Source organism: Carassius carassius, chromosome 2 (assembly GCF_963082965.1).
Source record: "Carassius carassius chromosome 2, fCarCar2.1, whole genome shotgun sequence".
Classification (NCBI taxonomy): domain Eukaryota; kingdom Metazoa; phylum Chordata; class Actinopteri; order Cypriniformes; family Cyprinidae; genus Carassius; species Carassius carassius.
Window position 1 is genome coordinate 46,135,839 of NC_081756.1, and position 25,446 is coordinate 46,161,284.

Consider the following 25,446-nt stretch of genomic DNA (forward strand, 5'->3'; position numbering starts at 1 on the left):
CATGTAGACTGTTTACTTTAGCCGCATTCATAATGAAATTTGATAATTAGCATATTATTAGGAAAGGCGATTTGCAAAGATTCATTTAAAAACCTTTTACTCGCTTCTTTTGTAGGTGAAGCTGGATCACCAATGATTCGCTTGAGCATAAACACATTTAGGTAGATCGGGCGCATTCCTTTCAGAAACAAATGTAATCCACTGCGTCTACAGCGGCTCAGATGTCGGGAGTAAATAACGACTGCTTTGTTCATTATTACATCCAACAACAGAACTCAGTCACTTAGGAGTCTACATCTGCTTCTGCTTTGACCTAAGCACTACTGTCAATCAAACTATTGTGGGAGGTGCCTGTCTGTATGACGTCACACAGATAGCCGTCTGAGATCGACTCGATTTGAGAAAGGTTTTTCTTTTAAATAAACATTATTTATCATTATAGGGTGGTTCTGTACACACACTGCCAGCACACATTTCAGTTCAAACAACTTGTAAAAGTGTTTTTTAACAGCCTTAAACACCCACATTTCCTTCATACTTCCCATAAGTGATCTGTCATGTAGTCAAATATTGCACTGAAGATGTGAAGAAATTCTAGTAGAATATACTACTATAAATAGTTAAATATATTCCTAATTTATATACATTATTATATAGATTCATTCATATTTATATAAGGTTATGATGCAATTTAACTGACTATAATTTACATGCCAAACATCAGATTAATTGCAGAAGCCTATTTTGAACACAGGGTTCAGTCTTCAATGTCAGCTGCCACATAGTTCATTTGTATGACAAGTACAAGCTCATGAGTCAAGCCAAGCCTCGCAAAGCATTATATAACAAGACGGCTGGACAGAAAACGATTCTCCCTCAGGCTTGATTTCTCACAAAATATGCGGCATGCTTTTTTACTCCAGAAACTCCACAAAGAAATAAAAAAAAACAACTACAGCAGAAAGCTTTTTAACGTACTTTAATACAAGTGCAAAGCACAGTTTTGACGTTAGCCACATACAGAAAGTGGAGCTGTAAAAAGTGTAAATCAGACAAGTCACTTAATACTGAACACCTCTCTGATGCACCAATATTTTTGTATCTTGAAGACAATTTATAAATCAAAACATGTCAAAGTTTAGCTTACTGATATCCTTATCTTAGAAATCTTCAGTCATGGAATAAAGAAATATAAGTTTACCCAACTCACATAGTAGAAATTAACATCATTTTTAAGTGGAAAGAGAGAATGCATGGTCACATGTGAAAGTCAAAAAAGTGACAGCATTCACAGCTTGCAAAGGATGTTCAGTTATTTAAGCATTTATGAATTTAAGAGCAAAACAGAGTTTGAATTTGTTTAAGTGAATCTGGTGCAACAGGGCATGTACATAGTGAAGGGTAACTGAAGAATGATTTAATCTTTTAAAGTGAAGCTTATGTAACAAGTACGGCTGTTACTGATTCAACAGTTTCTGCTTAATAGCTTAGTAGCACACAAATAAAATTTGTTTTCTCTCTCTCTCTCTCTCTCTCTCTCTCTCTTTCTCTAATTTGAGAACAAACAACTGATACTGATTCTAGCTGTCACCACTACAAGTGAATTATTTTATTTTAATTTGCAGTTATTTTGCAATTAAATGCGCTGAACAGTCTCGCACTACTGTAGCATTTACATCACATAGCATGAAGATCAATAATGTTTTGTTATTTCTTTAGCATGTATCTGGTATCATGCACAATCACTTTGCCACATTCATTAGTCCATCACTTTAAAACTTAATACATGACCCTTTTGAAAAATAAGTGCACTTGATTGTATTGAATGTGCAGAAAATATAATATTAGTGAAATAAAAGGCCACTTAAGTGTACTTTAAAAGAGTTTATGTTAATGACTACGTTTCTTAACACACTTACTGTAAGTACACTTTTAAAAGTGTCCTATACTAACTTGGGTCAAAAACTACATTTGACTGTAATACAGTTAAGAGTCCAAAAACATTAGATTCAGTTCACTCTTAAGTATATATTTTAAATAGGGCTGTCAAAACGATTAATCGCATCCAAAATAAAAGTTTGTGTTTACATTGTATGTGTGTGCTATGTATATTTATATGTATATATATAATTACACACATACATGTATATATTTAAGAAATATTTCCATATATGTATTCATATTTAAAATAGTGCTTTCAAATGATTAATCATTAGCACTAATTTATATATGATTTATATTATATATAAATATAAATATATTACATTTAAACAAACTACTTAGATTTTGAATATTATTTATAGATTTGGCTGCCCTAATTTTCAAGTATATTTTTCCTGTAATAAGTACTCTTTTTATAAGTATGCTAAATTGTGCTTCTTTTTCACAAGGGGACACATATTCACTGATCAATATTAGTGATTGTTTTAAGTGTGAGTTTCAAAATCACGCTGTAACACTCTGTCTACCAAACATAGATAAAATTACCTTCATAAACTCAATTTCAGACTTGCAATATCAACTTCTCTGTCTTTACGTATCAACTTCTCAGTTTCCATCTAAATTCATCCCCATTTGATTTCACTTTCACTTACATTTAAAGGGTTTCCCGGCTCTCCTTCAGAGTCTCCGAGTACTGCTATCTTTGGCTTTATAGAATCTCAGTCTATGAGGCCCCATTTCATTCGGACCACCCTGTGAAGGCCTGAGATTAGCCTCTGTCATTGACCTTTGGGGTTGACACTGTCTAAAGGGTGACCTGTATGGGACGGGACCAGCTGGTGCCGATGCTGTGCTCTTGGTTGGGGACAGAAAAGTCAAAGATGATCGACTTAAACTGTCTTTTTGGTTTTTTGGCGGAGGTTCATATGCGACCTTTGCCTTCCACTCAGCTGGAGGCTCAGGTAAGAGCTTACTCTGAGCAGCATAGCGCAGGTTGGAGGCAATGGACTGCTGAATGTCCATTGATGTGAAGGCTTCATCCACGAGCCCCAGTGGGTGGCGTGAGGCAGCTTCCCAAGGGGTGGGTGGCTTGTGACCCCTGTCTAACCAGGCGGTCTGTCCCACAGGTAGCCGAACGGAAGTGATTTGGGATGCAGGTCTGGGTGATGGAGAAGATGAAACCGACCTGGTATTGAAAACCGCTGCTGAAAGTCTGACCGGTGGTGACAAGGATGAACTCCTAAGTGCCTGAAATGAACAAACACATTCATTTAAAACAGTGGTGATAAACAATCATTGTTGCAAAACTTTTATCAGATATAGGAAGGATCACTGATATATATGCAAGTGTACAAAGACATTTTCCACCAGGGTTCCACATAGAATGAACCGAGTGGGCCTAAACAAGAAGGGTCCTGCTGCCACCATCTGGTTATGATATGCACTTGCAGGGCACTTATTACTACAATTCATTTGGTGAATCAGACTGCAAGATGAGTCATTTTAGCATTTTGAATAATTATCTAGGCTCTTTGCTTCTCGAAAAACAAACAATGTGACGTTATGAGCTAAAAAAATATGGAATACTCTATTGATAACATTCATTTAAGTGAATTTGTGGTATGTTTAAACCAAGTTGACTAAGAATAATGGATGTGGAAAAATAAGTATTTAAAAACGGATACATTTATTTATTTTGTACAATAAACATTTTATGTATTATTTTAAGAAGCCAGTATTGCTAATATGTTAAATAAATAATAGTTAAACTTTTTTTTATACCAGTAATGTCTGACTTAGTTTTGACAAATATGAGTGTCAGGCAGATGTTGCATATTTTTCATTTTACTTTTGATGTTTTGTAAAAAAAAACATATACGAATCAGTCTAAAGTGATATAAAAGTGACAGGTGCCGTCCCGCAAAGTGCTCTCCTCTCCCACATTTCAAATCATGGGACCAGAGATCACATTTCTCCAGATATAGCTCCTGGAGCAAGCCTTGCAGGGCATTCGTTCATATCATTTCCACTTTTCCCCAATTATGAAGTATGTCTAGCTCCTGAATAGTATGATGCAGCACAGGCCCAAATTAAGAACAATACTCATACTCTAGCTTGCCTGTAGGCATTCTAATTTTAGGCAAAAGAATTATAGATTTTTTTCCATGCAGACAATAATTACTCTCATGCATAAAAGATTTTTGTAAGTAGGACCGAATTGGATGTAAATAATAACAGAAAAATATAATTTTATATACAACTACAAAAATATATGGATTCATGCAATCTAAAATGACCTGATGTTATATGCATTTTATTAGGAAAGACTGATGGCAATTGTAAAACTTTTTTTTAATAACAGAGAAATGCATTTACATATAAGTAACTCTATTTGCTGACTGTATCTATTTATGAATATTGATACTTGTTATTTTACCTACCTTATTTAACTGACAAGGAATCTACTACTAAAAGATGAGGAATAGGATTTTCAAAAAGAAATGTGAAAGTAGGGGATAGTGAGAGGTGCAAAAATAAAGGCTTGTAAATGATTGGAAAGATGGAAGTGAGAGAAGTACATGCAAAAGCAAACACACAAAACTGAAGACAGTCATTTTAATGGCACTGTGGTACATTTTACAAATAGTGTACTATGAAGAAAACATCACACAAAGAAATGAACAAAGACAGCAAAAAAGAACAGAAGATTGCAGTCAAACTAAAAATGAACTTGTTGACTTCCTATTTCTGTTTTATTTGATGTTCTTTCTAGTAGAACTGAAAAAAACCCTGAACCTTTATTTCTCCCTCAAAAAATAAACAAGAAATTAATCAAAATCTACTTATTTTTATAAAACGTAAAAATGAGGAGCTCTCAAACTATGTATCAGCTGTTAAACATTAAAATATTGACACTATTCAACCTGCTTGAAAAAAACCCCTCACATACTGAGTACATTCATTTCTTCTGTTGTGAAGAAAGTCTGAAAAATTAATTACCATTTATAAATATAACTATGTTTTTTTCCTCAGAATGTGAGAGATGATTGAACTTCACTATGTAAAATAGACACCGAAATACATTATATCTCTGTGTTATACATGTAGTTTCTCCTTGCACCATTGTCACTTGTCTATGTCACTTTTTCACCTGTCAAAATATTTCCCTCATTATTAAACATACGTTTCTCTTCTCAAACTCAATCAACACTGATTCCCTTTGACCAAAAGTTAGTCTAATCATAGCTTAAAAAGAATGTATTTGTATAAAGTACTTGGCAGAGAATTCTTCTGTAAAAAGACCATGTGATGTAATTCTGAAATGTCTATGCCCTCTTCTGTTCTGTTCTGGCAGATTTTAAAAGTCTGTTGTAACAGTATTTCTGTTTGGAAGTGTGTTTCTGCTCTATGTAAGAGGTAACAACACTGAAAAAAAATCACGTAACATAACTATTTTTCAGGAGTGCTTGGCTTCCACACCTGGGCAGCACTTTTCTTGGCTGAAAATTTGGGCTTTGGAGCAGCAATAATACTGCCTCCTGAGACAGAGTCAGCCCTTGCTGCTACTGGGTAAGATGGCACAACATAAGAACTAGGGGCTGGTTGGTAAGCCAGTGCAGGTCCAGCTTGATATACTGCATTAGGACCTGTCTGATAGGAGGGTGGGGAGGGCTGTCGGTATGGAGGGCTTGGTGCTTGTTCATAGGGATTTAAAGGAGGTTGTTGGTAAGCTTGTTGGGGGTTGTATTCTTGTTGATATGGGACCTGTTGAGGATGTTGTTGATAATTATTTAAAGCAGGCTGATATGTATTAGGAGGTGCTTGGTGGTAAAGGCCATCATGCATACTTGACTGACCAGCTATCCCGTAGGGTTGCTGGGCCTGTTGTGGCATAAAACCATAAGGGGGAGGATCTTGGTTATATGCTACTTGCTGGTTTTGATTTGGAGGACCTAGAGCTTGGGCTTGAATTTGGGCTTGGGCCTGAGCTTGGGCTTGAATTTGGGCTTGGGCCTGAGCTTCAGCTACTTTTTGAGCAGCAAGCTTTTCAGCTGCCTCCTTTTCTGCAGCAAGTTTCTCTGCTGCTGGGCCATAGGTAAAAAGGGAAGAATTCAGCTGATAGGGCTGATGCTTCATGACATCAAGAACATGAAGAGGTTTTGGGGCAGGTTTTTGCTTGTCTTTGTTTTTGTTCTTGTTTGCTGTTGAAGGGCTAGAAGGGGTAGGCTGCTTGATAGCACCTGGTGGATATGATGGTGAATGAATTGGATTATATGCCAATGGTGGGGGAGCCCTGCAATTGGGTGAATATTTCCAGGAATGTGGCAAAGAAGGAGAAGGGGAAGATGGTCTTGCCTTATTCGACTGCACTGTGGTAGAATCCACAATGTACCTCTCCATTCTGGATTGCCTCTTGGCGAACAGTTCAGCTCCTTTCCCTCTCAAGGCTGGCATCTCAAATGCTGAACCAAAACCAGAGGGTGACATAGTACTACTTGTTGGAACAGGAGATGGTGCTTTTGTTCCAGTGGTATATGAATTAATTCGTCGTGGAGGAGTGGGCTGAGAAGTCTGAGTTGGACTCCATGGCTTGATTGGTTGGGGAGGCAATTTCTGGTTTTCATTTTCGGGAATGCTGCCAACTGAACTCTGTTGGTGTTGGGGTGCCCAGGCATTTAAAGCTGGTTGAGACTGAGATTGTGGTGGTGCCCAATGGCTCACAGGTGGCTGTGCTGCCTGCTGTTGAGGTTTCGGTGCCCATGGAGGATGTGCCTGAGGCTGAGTTGGTGGGAAGGGCTGAGTCCAAAGTGGCTGAGTTTGATTCTGTACAGGTGTCCAAGAGTTCATTACTTGTTGAGGATCTTGTTGAGTAACAGGTTCTTGTCCCCACTGTAGATGTGGTTGGGACTGGGCTGGCATTGGTGTCCAATGATTCATGGGTTGCTGCACTGGTGGTGAGGGGTGAGGTGGTGGTTGAGTCTGCTGAGCCCATGGAGGCTGTGCTTGAATTGGACTCTGTGGCTGAGTCCATGTATTTGCAGATGGCCGTATTGGTTCTTGCTGTTTGGCCTGAGAACCCAGGAGCTGTGACTGCCTCTGAGGTTGAGCCCAAGAAGGCTGTGGCTGTTGCTGAGGGGGTGATGTCCAATGTGGCATGAGCTGGGATTGTTGGATCTGTTGTTTTTGGTTCCAGGCTTGATGTTCCTGGGCTTGATTTTGTTGCCAAACATTGATAGATGGTTGTGCTGGCTCATGTGGTGGAGACAATGGAGCTTGTGGGGTTGACTGATTTGGACTTGGTGCCCAAGAATTGATTTGGGGCTGAGGCTGTGGTTGATGTTTGGATGGGGGTAAAATTTGAGGCTGTGTTACCATAGGCTGGGATTGTGTTTTAGAAGGCACTTGCAATTGTACTTTTGGAGAACCTTGAGACTGTGTCGACCACTGTGGCTGTGTTTGAGACGGGTGGGATGGGACTTGCAATTGGACCTCATTTGGACTCCAAGTACTTACTAGAATCTGCTGATGATGTTGAGCTGGAGCTGGATCCCATGATCTAACAGATGGATCCGACTGTGTAACAGGTGGTGCCACAGGATGAGCGGAATTCATTTGCAACTGGGGTTGTTTCTGATTCCAGGTTTCTGGTTGCTGGTTCAGCTTCATTTGAGATTTTGGTTGTTTCCAGGAATTATCTGGATGAAGCTGTTCAGGACTGTGTGAAACATCATGGGATTCAGGGGCCAATGTAGGCTCTTGTTCAGACAATATTGGGGCCATTTCAGGGGCAGGGGCAGGGGCAGGAGCAGCATCAGCCTCTCTGACTGGAGCTTCTGCAGGTGCCGGGACACTGGGTTGGTCAATAGTTTCTTGTTGAATTGACCATGGGGTAGAAGCAGGGTTAATGTGAGGTTTAGGAGCAACTGGTGGTGGAGATTTGTGTTTCATCTTAGGAGACTGAAGAAAGTTGCAGGCTTCAGCTCCTAAACTTAAATAATCTTCTTCTGGACAAGACTCAAATCCTGCCTTCTTGCCATTCTTGTTAAGAAGATTCAGAAGAGCAGGATTAGGTGAAACCTTGGGGGACTCCTTGAAAGTGAACATAGGTTTATTGGCACTCCTCCTCTTTGTATCTTGCAAGATACCTGTCTTGATAGCAGGTACAGATATACGCTCATCACGGGAAGCAATCTGTTCACCTTGTCCCAATGTATACCCAGACTGTTCTTGATTATCTGCACTTGATTGGCAGGAAAATGGAGCAGCCACTCTATTCTCAACTGAAAATGGTTTGGCAATCCTGTTTGTGACTAATGGCTGCATTTCGTTCTGCATTTGCGGATCAAACATTCCATTTATATGATGTGAATACTGTTGTACTTGCTGTTGTTGGCAGTTTTGTTTCTGATTGTATGATTGCATGTGTTGGTAAATATTTTGTTGCTGGTAGTCTTGTTGTTGCCGGTACTGATGTTGCTGTTGCTGGTATTGTAGCTGATGCTGGTAGTCTTGATACTGCTGCTGCTGTTGATAGTACTGTTCTTGGTACTGATGATATTGTTGTTGCTGTTGTTGCTTCTGTGCTGATAAGCTGTGGTGTAGATTTACATCAATGTAATTCTGGTTCTCTTGTGCATTCATGTAAGTGTGATCCTCTGTGTGTTGGTATGCTTTATGTGTCTCAGTCTCCTGCACTGCTTCAACAGGGATCCCCTTACGTCTCATCTCTTCATGTTCTTCTACTATTTCATCCATGCGCTGTTTGCGCTGGGCAAACATGAGGGCTCCTTTCCCCTTGGTATCAGGTAGTGCATCCATATTCTGCTGCTTGTCAAGCTTGCGCTCTATCTCAAGTAATCCAGTATCCCAATCAAATCTTACAATGCTTTTCTGACTTGAGGCATTGGTAAAGAAATCCTCATCAGTTTCTGTTTCACTTGTGGCTAGAACAGTGAACTCAACAGCTCGCTCCTCTTTGTCGTCTTCGTCGTCCTTATAATTTGGCTCGTCCTCACCAGTACCGTAGCTTACAAGTGTATACTTCTTGGCCCTTTGTCTATGCTTCTTAAACATCAACACCCCCTTGTTATTAGGGTTGGGGGCAGGAGCTGACAGCAGGAGAGCAATGCGCTTGCATTTGGACTTGGCCTCTTTCACCTGCTTCTCTGAAAGGCTCTCACTGCGCCGGAGCCCTAAGAATGAGAAAATTAGAAGTTTAGGTCACAGGTAAAGAGTGAGGCGGGTGAGGTCATAAAAATGGGGTTTTGCACATGGTTGGTCCTGGTGGCCTAAATCACTGAACTGTGTATGTAGCATATAAATAGCACTGTTATGTGAGCAGCCAATAAGTCATTTTATATGAGAGGACTTGGACTGGGAAAATACATGTATTAACTAAGAGCTCAGGGCTAACTAATGTTAAACCAAATGGTTATACACTGTATTCATTTAAGATTATGTCAATTAAAATGTAAAAAATGCATGACAATGTGTATCAACAAAGATTTTAAGAGAGTCATGACTTGTCCGCTAATAAAATGGTAGCTCCTAGGTTTAACAGGAGTTAAATGGAATTTACAAATCCCTTGACCCACATTACTCCAAATGGCCCAATAAGTCATTATCCAAGCAGAGATTTGACAACACCATCACCAATTAACTTAACCTCTGATCCATGTATAACATCCAGACATTAACATAAGCCAGTTACAGCTGTGAATGTGTCTAGAGCATGTTACTAAGGTTGAGCCAATAGCAGACAGCAGAGAAAAAAAGAGGGAGTAAAAATAGCCCTGGGGCACTGTGTGGGCTTGCTAGTGGCAGAGTACTAATACAAGCCCATATGTGTAGCCTCAAAAGCTGAAAATAAAAAAACACCCCACCCTATTCCAGTCAATATACATAGAAGTACTATAAAAGCCCCATATTCCCACCAGGCACCTGTGTCAGTCCTTTCAAAATAGGTTTGGCTAAAACTCAAGAGAGAATAAAGACATTCCACATTTCTGATTCTTGTCTTTCCAATCTCAAGGTGGAGACAACCATGGATGAGTACTCCTTCCTTTTCAGTGCTGCTAAGATGGCCAATTTTAAAGGATCGGGTAACAGGCCAGAGTCACACATGCTGATGTCTGTCAAATGGCACTTCTGCAAGCATCATTAGCATGCCCATGTTTTATTCTTAACTTTACCAGTCATGTCACCCGGTGAGCCCCCACTCATTACTGCTATGATGAATCATTGCTATGTTCTTTCTTGTTATCTATCTATCTATCTATCTATCTATCTATCTATCTATCTATCTATCTATCTATCTATCTATCTATCTATCTATCTATCTATCTGTCTATCTGTCTATCTATCTATCTATCTATCTATCTATCTATCTATCTAAAAACCATAATATTTATTTGATATTTAAAGTATTACTTAAACATTTATTCATGCTTTTGCTCACAAATCATTAACAGTATACATAATACAGATCATATTACATGAATTGTGCATAACCTTTTCTAAACTATGACTTTACAAAATAGAAGTGCAAGCATTCCTGAGCTGACTTTGTCAGTTCACTAATGTTATATCTATAACTTGAGCTTTTAAAATGATAAGCTTTTGAAATTATAGCTATTCTTGCAAACAGATACCATATAACACTATAAGAATAAACACACTGAAAATCAGATGTTACTTACTGGCGTGCCTTGCCCGGTGCTTGTTGGGCTCGTTGACCTCCCTCTCCGATTCGGAGTCCCAGTCCTCTGAGGGAAGTCCAAAGGACACAGATGAGGAGGTGGGAGCTTCTTCAATGTGCCCTCCTTCTTCCCCACCAGAATCCAACCGTTCACTGGCCTCTACCCCCTCCTTTCCTGAACTGCTTCCAGATAACTGCTTCACTGTCACCTCAACCTGTCCTGTCAAAGCAGGGGGTTTGCTTACCAACACACCCCGCTGACCAAGGGGTTGTCGGTCTCGTCGGGGTATGTAGAGGGGGTTACCTGAAGAAAATGCGGTGGTGCTATAGTTGACACTCTCATCCGTTTTTCTGTGATAGATGTCTCCCAAAACTCCATAAGCACTGCCTAATGCAGTACAGTCTGGCTCTTCCAGGTTGGACTTGGAGAGCGAGAGCTGCAATTCGACCACAGATCCAGGAGTTACATCCAAATGGGTATCTCCACCACCCTGGGCATTGATGCCTGTACTTTTATTCCAAGAAGCAGGTATTTTAACTTGTGTCCGGACCAATCTAGTCCCCACAGGACACCCTCCATCGCTGTCTGTCTCCCCATAATATGCTTCATCCTGGTATTCAGAGGTGTATAGTTCCTGTGGCTCATGAGGCCTGGATGGAGAAGGGATCCGAAAAGTGGTCCTAACCATTTCAAAGCTCTCTTGAGGTGGACTACAGCATCTACAGAGAGGGGATCATGGTTAATCACATATTTAAAATCACACATTTGCAGTTAATCCACCCATTCTAAACCCCAAGAGTTCCTTATCAAGCAAATCATTTATCAGAAATAACAAAACCAACTTTGTTTTCAGTTACCATTTCTGTGAATCACATATATATATCTAATTCATGTAAATGAATCTAGATAAGATATTCTGTTTTATTTATTTCATGAGTACATAGTGGTTGATTTGATACATGTTTGTAATTTCAAAGGTAAAGATAAACAAGACATTTCATAAACTATAACAATGCAGACAGCTTTTAAATGTAATGCATGAATCAGATTATGTTGCATTTGGTCTAGAATGACAAAAGAGATAGGGCTTAAATATTGCATTAAGATTTAATACTTCTAGTTTGAAATGAAAAAGCTATTTTCTTTTTGACCAAAAAAAAACTATTGCACAAAGTAAAGTAAAGAGGCAAGGAACATTTGTCCAAGCAATAAAATACCTTTTGACAAGCAGCTGTAGACAGTCAGCTGAGGCCTCAATGAGATCAATAGCATCTGAGAGACTGAGGTTTGAGCAAGGCTTTCCATTCACTGACACCAACTCATCATTCTCACACAATCCAGCCATGGCAGCGGGACTTCCATCCTCTATCTATAAGATAGATAATAATCATGCATTTATTAGATATCATTGACCATACAAGTAAGGTTATGCATTGCAATGTATAAAATATAAAATGTAAACAATGCATTTAGTAAAAGTATCATAGTAGCTTAAAGGGAAGTGTTTTTTTTGTTGTTGTTAAAACACAGTGCGAACATGTATAATACTGTACATGGATGTAAAAAAAGAACTATAAGCCCATCCTTGGTTCGTAGACAGTGTATCTTAATTTAGACCAAGTGTCTCTAATTTACGCATCACAACAGCTGCATGACAGATGATTAACAGTGCTACTGGCCAAAGCAGGTCTATGAGCCATTAGCCTCGCAAAGAGAAGCAGAGACATTTCAACCTAAGATTTAATATCAGCCATCTGTAATTTTGAGAGCATCACAAATCAACTCTGCTAGAAGGTCAAGTCATAAAGCAGAGCAATTGTTCGTGTAAGATTGCCTAGTAATTGTAGAGTCTCTCTGCTTGATTTAGCACATGGTATTTTTGAAATGTATTATTGAAAGCTAGCAAGCTTTTAAGTGGATATTTTCTCAGTCTTAATGTAGGATTCATGAAAAAAAAGTAACAAAGAATAATTCCGTCCTGAGATGACCTTGTTTATTTGGACAATTGCATTGCAAGCCATTCCCAAATATAATGGCAGCATTACAAGAACAAATCTATTTATGACCATCTGCCAGTGATAAATACCTTCACCTAAAATAAACTTCTTAAATAAATCGCCAAAGATCATGAAACTACAGATGTCATGCCATGCCTTCTGAGGTCATATCTTAAACCGGAGCAATTTCAATCAGGAATTGTGAGATTAGTTCCTCAGGATCACAGCTCACCAAATATGCACACACATATGCACAAGCCAGACTGAAAATAATACATTTGCATATTTTATTTGTTTTGACAACAGAAAAGACTGATTGAAACTTAAAAATGTGGGATAGTATGCTTTTTATGGATTTATCACAAATTGTTTTTTTTAGAGAAAAACATGAAAACATACAGTTATGTTTTACTTTTTCTTTAAATTGTTGATTCAGTTGAGTTAGTTTGGCATCAACTGTATTTACTGTAATCGATATCCGGAAACGGTAAGCTCAATTTGGTCCCAGCCCCTCTTCTAAATCTCAAGGAGATTTTGCTTTTCTAGTGCATGAAATCATATTCCAACCAACAATTATGATGATTCACAAGCTCTCTTTGTCCAAATCCCACATAACTGGAACAAATTGCAAAAAAACAAATATATATATAATGTTTGAAAAATCTGGGACAATAATGTATCATGTAAATAAATTTTGTGCTACACCTCAAATTGTTAGGAAATTTACATTGATGTTAAATAGCATATTTAGTGAATTCTGTTTAATGACAGTAAACAGATGACAATATTACAATGTAAGCTTTAGTTAAAATCACCTTAGTCCAAGCATATTACAAAAAAAGAAAAAAAAACTCCACAGTTCCTATAAATCACCACTAAAGGGCAGTGTGCAGTGAATAAAAGACAGTCCATTCAAATACATTAAAATGATACTGAGATGAAAAATAAACTACAGTACTAAATACTGTATCTGAGACTCACAAACCTTTCATGATGAGTATTAATGATGTGCAGAAAGTTTCTGTCTCCAGTGGCTTTTCTTCTCTTACTAAATATTTAGATGGAGAGAGGAGAACATTCTTCATGAACACACAGCTGGCTGTCTGTAGCTTTACAACTGGTGTAAATATTGTACACAGCACACACTGATATTTCCTATTTAAATTCATTAACAATGAGGCCAAAATACAGCTCCTCAATCTATTATGCTGCACATTAACAATCCTTAAAAATAGCAAAGCCTTATAAAGCCACTGGCATGACGCCCAGTTTAAAGGTCAATCTTCTTTAATTGAATAAAACCATGGAGCTGTGGGATTATTATGAAGCTGTAGAGGAGATGGAGAACAGCTCTGGTCACCGTATAAGGGCTTTCAGAGGAACGAAGCCTATATAATCACTGCTCAGGACAAGTAACAGCAGATTTGAACACAAACCTCATCCAAAAAAGGAGAGGAAAGAACAATCTAGCAATGGCACTTGTGACCACAGTAAAACTTCAGGGGTGACAACAAACAGGACATTTTCTTTTGAATGCAGATTGCAATATCCACTCTTTGATGTTTTCTCCAATTTTGGATGAAGTTTTACTGCGTAAAATAATTTATGCTTTTGTTTTTAACAGTGCATAAATGAATAACACTAAATGTAGTAGATAAAACAGGCATACATCATATAAATACTGAATATTATATATTTTTGTTTATGTAAAGATACAATAGAAATGCAGCTTCACCTTTTATGGTATTTGGCTAAATAAATACTGTAGATCTATATCATACTGTTTATGAGAAGACACTGTAAAAAGTAAAATGTGCACTTGGTCACCTGTATATTAGTGTACTTAATAGTATTAAATGTTCACTTGTAGTGTACTTCAAATCTTAAAAGAAGTACATTTAGCAGAACACTTTTACCATATTTCAAAGCTAATAGAATAGTAATTATGAAATGACATATAAAGACTTCAGTTCTACTTAAAGGGATAGTTCAACCCCCCCCCCCCCACAAATATATATGTGTTTTAGTATGTTAGTGAACACATCAAAATAAGTGCAATCCTTTAAAGATTAACAAAAATTCAAAGATTAAAAAAAAAGATTGAATGATAATTGGCATTATTACATAAAAAAATGTACATTTAGTGGATTAAGAAACAGTTGTGAAAGTGTAGTTAAGTATACTTAAGTTTCCTTTTATTTCATTACAATTATATTATCTGCAAGTAAAGTTTTTTATATACTTTGAAAGCATGAAGTACACCAAAAGTGCACATTCAATACAATTAAGTGCATTTCTGTTACAGAATACCCGGGAGGCTGAGAAGTAATAGAAAGGAGGAGCGGGTAGTGCTGGGTAGAGTGATGAATGGATCCGTGATAGCTGGGTGAAGAAGTCAGAGGAGGGAGGTGTACCACACACACGCACGATGGAGACTTGCATCTTCGGAGGATCTCTGGAGAGAGGTAAGTAGAGGAAGAGTTAGTCCTTAGAGTTAGCATACAGGTAAGACCTTGTCGCGAACGAGACCGGACGCTGACTGAGTGCGTGTGTGTGGTATTTATAGTGCTGATGTGATTGGGTCGAGATGAGGGTCAGGTGGAAGTGATTAGTATTCCGGTGAGGGCATGCGCTGTGAGTGAGTGGAGGTGGAACCTGGCGTGTTTGTAACAGTACCCCCCTCCCCACGGCCCGCTCCTGAGGGCCGAGGACCCCAACGACATGGTGGACGTCCTCTTCCCCTGGGAGCTGGTCAGTCAGGATGATTGGAGTGGAAGGTGTTAAGTAAGTTAGGATCCATGATGTCGTTGCATGGGACCCATGAACGTTACTCTGGACCATATCCTTCCCAGTCCACTAGATATTCAAGTTGTCCACCACACCGACGGGAGTCCAGGATGTCTCTAACTTCATAGGCCGCACCGTCTTCTAGGAGGAGTGGAGGGGGGGCTTCGGATTCGCCAGGTTCTGTGGAAGGAGAGACATAGGGATGGTGAGGTTTCAGGAGAGACACATGGAAAGTGGGGTGAATCCGGTACTCAGGGGGTAATTGGAGTTTATAAGTGACCGGACTGATCTGCTGAAGGATGGTGAATGGGCCAATGAATCTGGGACTTAGCTTGAAGCAGGGCAGGCGCAGCCGGATGTCCCGGGTGGACAGCCAGACCTTCTGACTGGGTTGGTAAGTTGGGGCCTCAGATCAGCGAAGGTCGGCTGTCGTTCTACGTCTGCGTAAGGCCCGCTGGAGTTGGTGGTGTGCCGTGTCCCAGACCCTCTCGCTCTCCCGGAACCAGTAGTCGATGGCGGGGACATCCGAGGGTTCACCTGACCAGGGGAATAGAGGAGGTTGGTAGCCGAGTACACACTGGAATGGAGTGAGTACGGTAGTAGGTTGTCAAAGGGAGTTTTGTGTGTACTCGGCCCACCCTAGGAACTGGTTCCAGGAGTTCTGGTGGCCGTGACAGAAGGTACGGAGGAAGCGTCTAATCTCCTGGACCCTGGGGATGGTATCCAGAGGAAAGGCTGATGGCCACACCTAGGAGTGAGTGGAAAGCCTTCCATACCCAGGAGATGAACTGAGGACCTCTGTCCGAGACGATATCCTCTGGGATGCCGGAGTACCTGAAGACATGGTTAAATAATAACTCGGCCGTTTCCATGGCCGTGGGCAGACCTTTCAGGGGGTGAAGACGACATGATTTAGAAAATCTATCCACTATGACAAGAATGCAGGTATTCTTATCTGAAGGAGGAAGATCAGTAATGAAATCCACCCCTAGGTGTGACCACGGGCGATTGGGAACGGGCAGAGGATGGAGCTTGCCTGATGGAAGATGGCGTGGGCTCTTGGATATGGTGCAGTCTGTACATCCTTTCACGTACCTCCTGACATCCGAGGCCATGTTGGGCTACCAGAAGCGTTCTTTAAGCAACGAGAGGGTTTCATTGACCCCCGGGTGACCAGTGCCAAGAGATGTGTGAGCGGAGTGAATGAGTGGAGTGCGCCGTGTCCAGGGAATGTACTGATGTCCCGGTGGGCAACCCGGCGGGGTGTTTGTAGCAGGATCGGTTGGAGGAAGGGTCTAGGCGGACCAGGTAATGGGGCAGATGATGATCTTTTCAGGGAGAATGTTTCGGGTCCTTCGAGATTCTCTTCGGGGGCGTGACACCGGGACAGGGCGTCAGCCTTTACGTTCTTTACCCCTGGGCGATAAGAGATGGTAAAGTGGAAGCGGGTGAAGAATAGCGCCCAGCGGGCTTGTCTTGGGTTTAACATCTTGGCAACTCGAAGATGCTCCAGATTTTTGTGATCCGTGAGAACCAGAAAGGGGTGTTTGGCTCCCTCCAGCCAATGCCTCCATTCTTCCAGGGCCAACTTGATGGCCAACAGCTCCCGGTTGCCGATGTCATAGTTTACCTCCGCCGGTTGAGCTTCCGGGAGAAGAAGGCGCATGGGTGGAGGTGACTGGGATTCCCCTGCTGCTGAGATAGGACCCCTCCTACTCCGGTGGTTGAGGCGTCGACTTCCACGATGAAGGGTCGGTCGGGGTCAGGATGGACCAGGAGTGGAGCGGTCGTAAAGGCCTCTTTGAGGGTGTGGAAGGCCTCTGTGGTGGCAGGAGTCCAAGAGAGTGATTTTGGTTTGTTACAGAGGAGACTGGTGAGAGGGCTGGTGATGGTACTGAAGTTTTGGATGAACCATCTATAGAAATTGGCAATGCCAAGGAATCGTTGTAGTTCTTTGATGGTGGTAGGAGTGGGCCAATCTCTGACGGCATTAACCTTCCCCTCGTCCATTCCGATGCCACTGCTGCTGATGTTGTACCCAAGGAACTGGACTGAGGGCTGATGGAAAGAGCATTTCTCGGCCTTGAGGTAAAGCTGAAAGGCCCTCAGGCGTTGCAGGACCTCCGCAACGTGGCGTCGATGTTCCGCTAGGCTCCGGGAGTATATGAGGATATCATCAATGTAGACGAGGACGAACTTATGGAGAAACTCCCGGAGCACCTCGTGAATAAAATCCTGGAAGATGGAGGGGGCGTTAACAAGTCCATACAGCATCACACAATACTCATAGTGGCCACTAGGTGTTATGAAGGCAGTTTTCCACTCATCCCCCTCTCGTATCCAGATGAGGTTATAGGCGCTGCGGAGGTCCAACTTGGTGAAGACAGTGGCACCACGTAGATGTTTCAAGGCAGCTGGGATGAGGGGAAGTGGGTATCTGAATTTGACGGTTATGTTGTTGAGAGCCCGATAATCGATACAGGGTCTCAAGCCTCCATCCTTCTTTTCCACAAACAAGAAGCTCGAAGCAGCAGGGGAAGTAGATGGACGAATGTAACCCTGGGCCAGCGCCTCCTTGATGTATTCCTCCATGGCCTTCTCCTCCGGAATGGATAGGGGGTAGATCCTTCCTTTAGGCACTGGTTCACCCGGCAGCAGATCGATGTCACAGTCCCATGGCCGGTGTGGAGGCAGCTTGGAAGCCCGTTTGGGGCAGAAGACGTCACTGAAGGGGGCGTAGCAGGTAGGGATGGAAACTGATTATTTTTCCACTGGGGTCTCTATTGAGGTAGAATAAACTGGAAGAGGTTCAGGGGAAGGTTTGGCTGGGACAGAGATGCAGCTCTTGATGTACTCATCTTCTACTCAACGGCCTGCCGGTAATTGTGTGGACTTGGTAGGCTGACGGCGTTGCCATGGTAGCGAGTTTGAGTTGACGGCATAGGGCGCCAGAGATGAAGTTGCCGGCTGACCCAGAATCGAGGAGGCGGAAACTGGAAGAGAGATGTCAGTGGCAGTAAGTGTCACAACAGTGGTGGGTGGTTTCATTTGGTATTTTGAAGGGAGAATTGCACTCACCATGGGACGAGGAGGACGGATGGGGCATACAGTGATGGTATGCCCGGGGCTGCACAGTAGAGGCAAAGATTCTGGGCCAGCCGTCTTTGTCTTTCAGCCACTGAGAGTCGATATGAGTCCACTAGCATGGGTTCGTTGGCTGGTTCTGGGGACGGCCTCTGGTCGGCAGAGTGGTGTGGTGGAATACGCCTAGCCCTGGTTCTCTTCTAAGCATGACTGCATACGGGTGGCGAAGCGGATGGAAAGCTGGATGAACCTTTCAAGCCCGATGGTGTCTTTGTATGCAGCGAGATGCAACCCCACTCGAGGTTCCAATCCCTGACGGCAGGTAGTCAGTAAAGCCTGTTCGTTCCATCCACTGGAGGCCGCTAGAGTCCTAAACTGAAGGGCATATTCATTGACAGACATTTTTCCCTGTTTGAGATTATACAGCTTCTCACCAATTGACGAGTCCCAAGCTGGTCTGCCAAAAACTTATCGAAAATTGTTGATGAAGCTGGAACAAGACTGGATAACTGGGTTATTTTGAGTCCATATAGAATCTGCCCACAGTAGTGCTTTACCGTGCAGTTGAGAAATTACAAATGCTACCTTGGATCTCTAGGTGGGGTATAAGTGCGGTTGCATCTCCAGGTCCAGCGAGCATTGAAGGAGGAATCCGCTGCACTCCTCTGCCAAACCAGAGTAGGGTGCCGGCCTGGCCATGGGACTGGCGTGAACGGAAGGTGAGGAAGTGCTGGCATCGTTGACGGAAGTGCTCGCTGGTGTTGGGGATGCAGGTTGAGCTGTGAGTGTCCTACGGAGTGCATTGACTAGATCTTGAAAGGGGTCTGTGAGGCTCATGCTTGTGCCAATCGGTGTAGGTCCGGTCTTCTGTTACAGAATACCCGGGAGGCTGAGGAGTAATAGAAAGATAGTTTTATTGAAGGCACAGGCAGAGGAGCAGGTAGTGCTGGGTAGAGTGATGAATGGATCCGTGATAGCTGGGTGAAGACGTCAGAGGAGGGAGGTGTACCACACACACGCACGATGGAGACTTGGATTTTCGGAGGATCGCTGGAGAGAGGTATGTAGAGGAAGAGTTAGTCCTTAGAGTTAGCATACAGGTAAGACCTTTTTGCGAACGAGACTGGACGCTGACTGAGTGCATGTGTGTGGTATTTATAGTGCTGATGTGATTGGGTTGTGATGAGGGTCAGGTGGAAGTGATTAGTATTCCGGTGAGGGCATGCGCTGTGAGTGAGTGGAGGTAGAACCTGGCGTGTTTGTAACAATTTCACAAGGGACACATTTTATGTCACCTGACAATATATATATATATATATATATATATATATATATATATATATATATATATATATATATATATATATATATATATATATATATTAGGTTTTCAGCATAAGGAGATTTACAAAGTGAGGAAATCCTTTGTTATCAACACAGCACCTTTTTAATAACACTGCATACATTGTGGTAGAGTGTACAGTTGCAATGCATACTGTACTAAAAAGAAGAATGTGCTTAAACAAAAATAAAATAAAATAAGTTCTTAAAAGTGGGAAGGGCGAGTGCAAATATAGCAGAAAACCTTGAAAAATACGTTTTGAAAAACTGCTGCTTCAAAGAAACCATAAGCATTCGTTATTCAACCCTTTGAGTATCTTTTGTTTGAAAGCAATGCTGATTGTGTTATAGGGCATTTGTTACTTGGATGTTGTAATTACACATTATTTGGCACAAAAAAGTAAATTTTAAATGTTACATTTGGGAAGAGAAAGTCAAAAGTACAATTAGTTTTGTTCCCATAACCACACTGTAAAGTAAATGCAGCGTGCTGGAAAGTTCTCTCGGCTACTTCTGCCTCCTACAGCTTAAAGCAATTATCTTTCAGTGTTTCCAAAAGACATTTCAGGTAAATTGAACCATGGTGGTCTACAGACTGTCATGTTCCCATAGTTAAATCCACATTAGCCGTAAATGGTGGACTTTCACATACTTATGCTGGGTGAGTTGGTTAGCAGTTTACCACAGCGCACAGGAGTGAATCCAACTGTAGTGTTTATAGCTAAATGACTTAAGTTCAAACATAACTCTTTACTACAGATTACTGGATGCCTTCCATAGGTCTGACGGTCCATTATGAAAATGTTTTTGTACGTGCATGTTCAAAGGAGACTGTAGCAACCTGTATTTTTAATGAACTGACATTGGTCTCTTTGTATTTGCCAAAAGATCCATGATGTGCTCTTCTTGTACGACAGAATATGAAAACAGACCATTAGAAAACTAAAGGCTTTTACCATTAAAATGCAATGCAGCATATTTATACAGTATGAGCTATATTATATATAAACATAATACAGATAAACTAAGAATAATACAGATAAACTAAACATAATGCAGAAAAACCCTTGTGAAAAAGTTGTGTTTATTAGAACTGAATTTGCACCTGCACTTGAAATCTTAAAAGTGTATATTTAAAAAAAATTATCTATCTATCTATCTATCTATCTATCTATCTATCTATCTATCTATCTATCTATCTATCTATCTATCTATCTATCTATCTATCTATCTATCTATCTATCTATCTATCTATCTATCTATCTATCTATCTATCTATCTATCTATCTAAATATATATATGTGTGTGTGTGTATTTGCAGATAATGTAATACACTTTCATGATTCTTAACATACTTAAGTAGACTTAAAAAGTGCAGTTTGTAATAATGTTACATTAGTAGTTTTATTTTAAAGTTCATTTAGTTTTAATAAAGTTTTGTAGTGTTTTAAAGAAGTAGACTTATTTTGATGTGTTAGCTAGCGTACTGCAGCAAAAGTTAAGTGTATTTAACATTATTACAAATGTGCAATTGCAAATACATTTTTACATACAACACTTCTATAGAAACAACATTGAAGTATATTTTAGTTTAGAATAAATGCTTATAAGTTTATTCAACAGTACACTTTATATTTCAAATACAATAGAATAAAGACATTATAAAAATGAACTTAAGTCCTACTTAAATGGGTAAAACGGCATGTTCAGCTAATTAAATCTAATATGCATTTAAACAAAAATGGATTTTAATTAAATTGGAATTAACATGCACTTAAATCTTTTAAAATCTATTATTTCCATAATAAGTACAATTTTAAAGTACTGAACACCATGACCTCTATTATGTATCACACTGAACAGCTGTTTACCATGAACAGTATTTCTCAGCTTCATGCCATATGTTGTTTTTAGGCATGTTTCTCTGCTGAGTTTGCTCTTAGATGAGTCAGGTAAAAGTTACGTCTTCCAGAGGACTTAGAAGAGCATGGGGTCACTCCACACACATAGAAGCACGCATCTGTGAGAACAGTTATATTGTCAGCTCAAGCGCTCTTGTGACAGCGCAGGCAAATATTTGACTGCTCAGCTAAAAGTGTGAGCTCGCATATGTCTCATGAAAACGTAGAGTCAGAAATGATATACATCTGAAAAAGAAAATTATCTCAGCACAATAGCAGAAACAATCTATATATATATATATATATATAAATAGGTTATTATTACAGGAATAGTTCACACAAAAATACAAATTTACTAACCCTCAGGCCATCCAAGGTGTAGATGAGTTTGTTTCTTCATCAGAACAGATTTGGAGAAATTTAGCTTTACATCACTTGCTCACCAGTGGATCCTCTGCAGTGAATGGGTGCCGTCAGAATGAGTCCAAACAGCTGATAAAAACATCACTACCATCCACAAGTAATCCACACCACTCCAGTCCATCAGTTATTATGTTATGAAAAACTCTGATCCATCAAAATGTTTTTACTTCAAATAATTTATTTGGATTAAAATTAATGTCCATATTGCCCATAATATTCTTTCTCCATGAAAAAGTCGTCTCATCTGAATCAGGAGAGAAATATGCACAGATCAAGCACCGTTTACAAGTCCAAAACAGTTTGTTCGAGACAACGGAGGTATACATTTTTCACTGGAGGAAGCGTTTTTATGTATTATTATGGACTCTATTTTGTCCAGAAGTGACGGTTTAAAGTTAAAAGCATCTTAATGATGAATTTGTTCCTTGTTAAACACACAGCTTTTCACCTCACAGGATGTTAACTGTTTGACTGGAGTGGCGTGGATTATTGGGATGTTTTCATCAGCTGTTTGGACTCCAATTCTGACGGCACCCATTCATTGCAGAGGATCCGCTGGTGGGCAAGTGATGGAATGCTACATTTCTCCAAATCAAAAAAAAAAAAACACTCATCTGGATAAGCTGAAGGGGAATACATTTTCAGTAGATTTTCAGTTTTGGTTGAACTATTCCTTTAATGTTAATGAAAATAATATTCATTATTTATAATTCTGCTATTGCAGTTCAATTACAGTGTTTTTCTGAAGCCTATATACTGTATGTCCCCTACTGGGCAACAGTGGAATATCAGACTTCCTGAAAGTGATAGATAAGCATGGTTTATTAAAACAAGGACCATATTAATCATATTAGCAGAAAATAAAATATACACAAACACCAACAGAGCTTTATTCATCAGAGCTGAATTTTAGAGTGCATCTGTTTAGATGTTATTTAGAAGCATCCATGCTCAGAGCTGAGTGTTACAAGGACTGAAACCATGCTAAATGGCTATTAATGTTTTACTGAATTGTAAAATATGACTATATTTTGAACACTTTAACACTTTCTAAAGCTACAAATAAATGAGGTTTTCAGTTGAGAAATAAATGATTGCTTACTTACCTGGGTAAGCAACACTGATCATCCAATATGCCCACTGGGTGACTTCAGATGACGTCTAGTCTTTTATTGTTATTTTTTGGTCAGTTGTACTGACAAGTAACTATTTAATTACCATACATATTAACCAGGGCATTAGTTTTTGTGTACTCCACATTATCAGTTACACTGCTGGACTCAAAGTTGTAAAAGCAACCTGTATAACACTCTGTAATCTATTTATATTTTATGTTAAGAGGTACACTGTAAAAATATATATATTTTTACGGTAGCCATTGACTATATACTTTAGTATATGGAAGTCAGTAAAACTCATACAGGTTTAAAACCATAACTTCAGGGTGAGTAAATGAAGGCAGAACTGAATTTTTGGGTGGACTGTACCTTTAAAAAATGTAATTTTAATTCAAACTGCACAGTCCAAATGAATGGAAATTTTATATGGAATTAAAATGCATAATATTAAATATTAAGCCTAAATTGTTGGTGTGAGTAACTGAGTGTAGTCAAAACAATATGGGTTTTTAAAAATCTTAATGTTTTCCCTATTTGAAAGTGATTTATTTCACCACTGAGCATGGAAAAATATATAGAAAACTCCCACTAAATTCTGAATCACAGATGTGCTAATATTCAGTACAACAGCACTCCCGCTAACATTATATTGCTTAAACATTTCGCCCTCTGTTTAAATATCGTATTTCATAGCCTTGACAAATTTTTAAACTAGCTGTTACATAAACAAAGCATTTAAGTATAATCACGTCTCCATGGGGTCAGAGGTTGTGCTGAGGGTGGTGCTGATTATTTTCATATAAATCATTATGAATACAACTTGAAACATTCAAAATATGCACATGTTCTAAGTTGACACTCACATAATTTGCTGAAGAAGTTTTACTAATTCGCACATTATCACTAAATCAATGTTTCCTAATAATTCCAGCTGCTGGAAACTAACAGTACAGTTTCTTGATATCTATGGGAGGGATGACAGATTGCATGAACTTGGCCAACAAACTTTGTTAGCTTTGCTGTGACCATATAAGGGCCCTTGCTCAAGTCTGAGACAAGCAAAGCCTACGCAGCACAGATCTGCCTTTTAAATTCAGCTAAAGAAAAACAACTTTGCCAGTGAACATTTATCAAAACAACAGGCCGATTTGAACTCTGCGGGTGGCCCCTAAGATATGTTGTCATTATGCAAGAATCCAACTCAACTCAACATTACCCAAATGTCCAGCAATGGCAGTTTATCGTAATTGTTTTGTGCTATTTAACTGTACAAGAGAACTGCATTTATATAAAACCTTAAGTTTTGACAATATATAGGCCCAGCTTTGTGGTTACAATCACCACGCACACGCAAACTAAAATGTATATTAAACCCACTTCTATCCAAGAACAAAACTTTCAGGATGCATAAATGTAACATAAATTTGACAAAACTGGCTGAAAAGAGAAATACAGCTGCTTGTTTTATTTGATGCAAGCTGGTGTAAATCTAATGAACCAGTTGGCGTTCTAATCTGCCCAGTTAAAAAAAGCCAAAACCCCAACTAAAGACCAGAAAACCAGCAGGGTCTTTATGTTTCATTATATATATATATTAAAAAAAAACTGTAGAAACGAGCATAATAAAAGAACAGATGGATATGCATCATCGTCACTAGGTACGCTGCCGTCCTACTATAAACTGCGTTATTATTAAATCCCCATCATCATGATAGTAGCCTGTAGTCTCACCTCAAGCACCTGGATTGGATGTTGAGGGTCTTGAGCACTCTGGCTGAGTCTGAATCCCCAGGGTGCCCCGCCACGCAGCGTTACGCACATGAACTCGCCCGTGCCCATCCTCCTGCAGCTGTCCTCCAGTCTGAGAGAAGTCTGGCTTCTCCTGTGTGATATCTGAGGCTGCCTTCGGTGGGTGTAAAGCCAAAACAGCTGGAGTCCGGCCCTCTTTTTTCAGCGTCATTCTTGAGAGACCATCCTGAGGAGAGTAACTGTTCTTTTACTCATGACAAAACACAAATGCATTCAGAGTGATGAGATATATATGTATTGATAGGTAAAAATTGATAGCCTGAATGCACTGTAAGTCACTAAATGCATTAATTTAATTTAATTTTAATTTTATATATATATATATATATACAGTACAGACCAAAAG

The 25,446-nt window shown here is 40.0% G+C and overlaps 1 protein-coding gene across 1 annotated transcript; it reads right to left on the reverse strand.

Annotated features, from left to right (window-relative positions):
* Positions 1-5,080: 5,080 nt before the first annotated feature.
* Positions 5,081-25,160, reverse strand: LOC132110796 (synaptopodin-2-like). The gene is made up of 4 exons (XM_059517755.1): positions 25,023-25,160; positions 11,858-12,009; positions 10,641-11,359; positions 5,081-9,134 (listed from the first exon to the last, which is right to left on the reverse strand). The coding sequence occupies exons 1-4, from the start codon at positions 25,128-25,130 to the stop codon at positions 5,392-5,394; spliced, it is 4,722 nt and encodes a 1,573-aa protein (XP_059373738.1). The 5' UTR covers positions 25,131-25,160; the 3' UTR covers positions 5,081-5,391.
* Between the last annotated feature and the right edge of the window lie 286 nt (positions 25,161-25,446).

Bases quoted from the DNA above. Each gene is read 5' to 3' on its own strand.
- LOC132110796 (XM_059517755.1), bottom strand. From the start codon at position 25,130: ATGGGCACGGGCGAGTTCATGTGCGTAACGCTGCGTGGCGGGGCACCC. The intron at 12,010-25,022 runs GTGAGACTACAG...TCTATCTTATAG, and splicing joins ATCCAATCCAGGTGCTTGAG to ATAGAGGATGGAAGTCCCGC. The intron at 9,135-10,640 runs GTAAGTAACATC...TCTCATTCTTAG, and splicing joins GCACCGGGCAAGGCACGCCA to GGCTCCGGCGCAGTGAGAGC.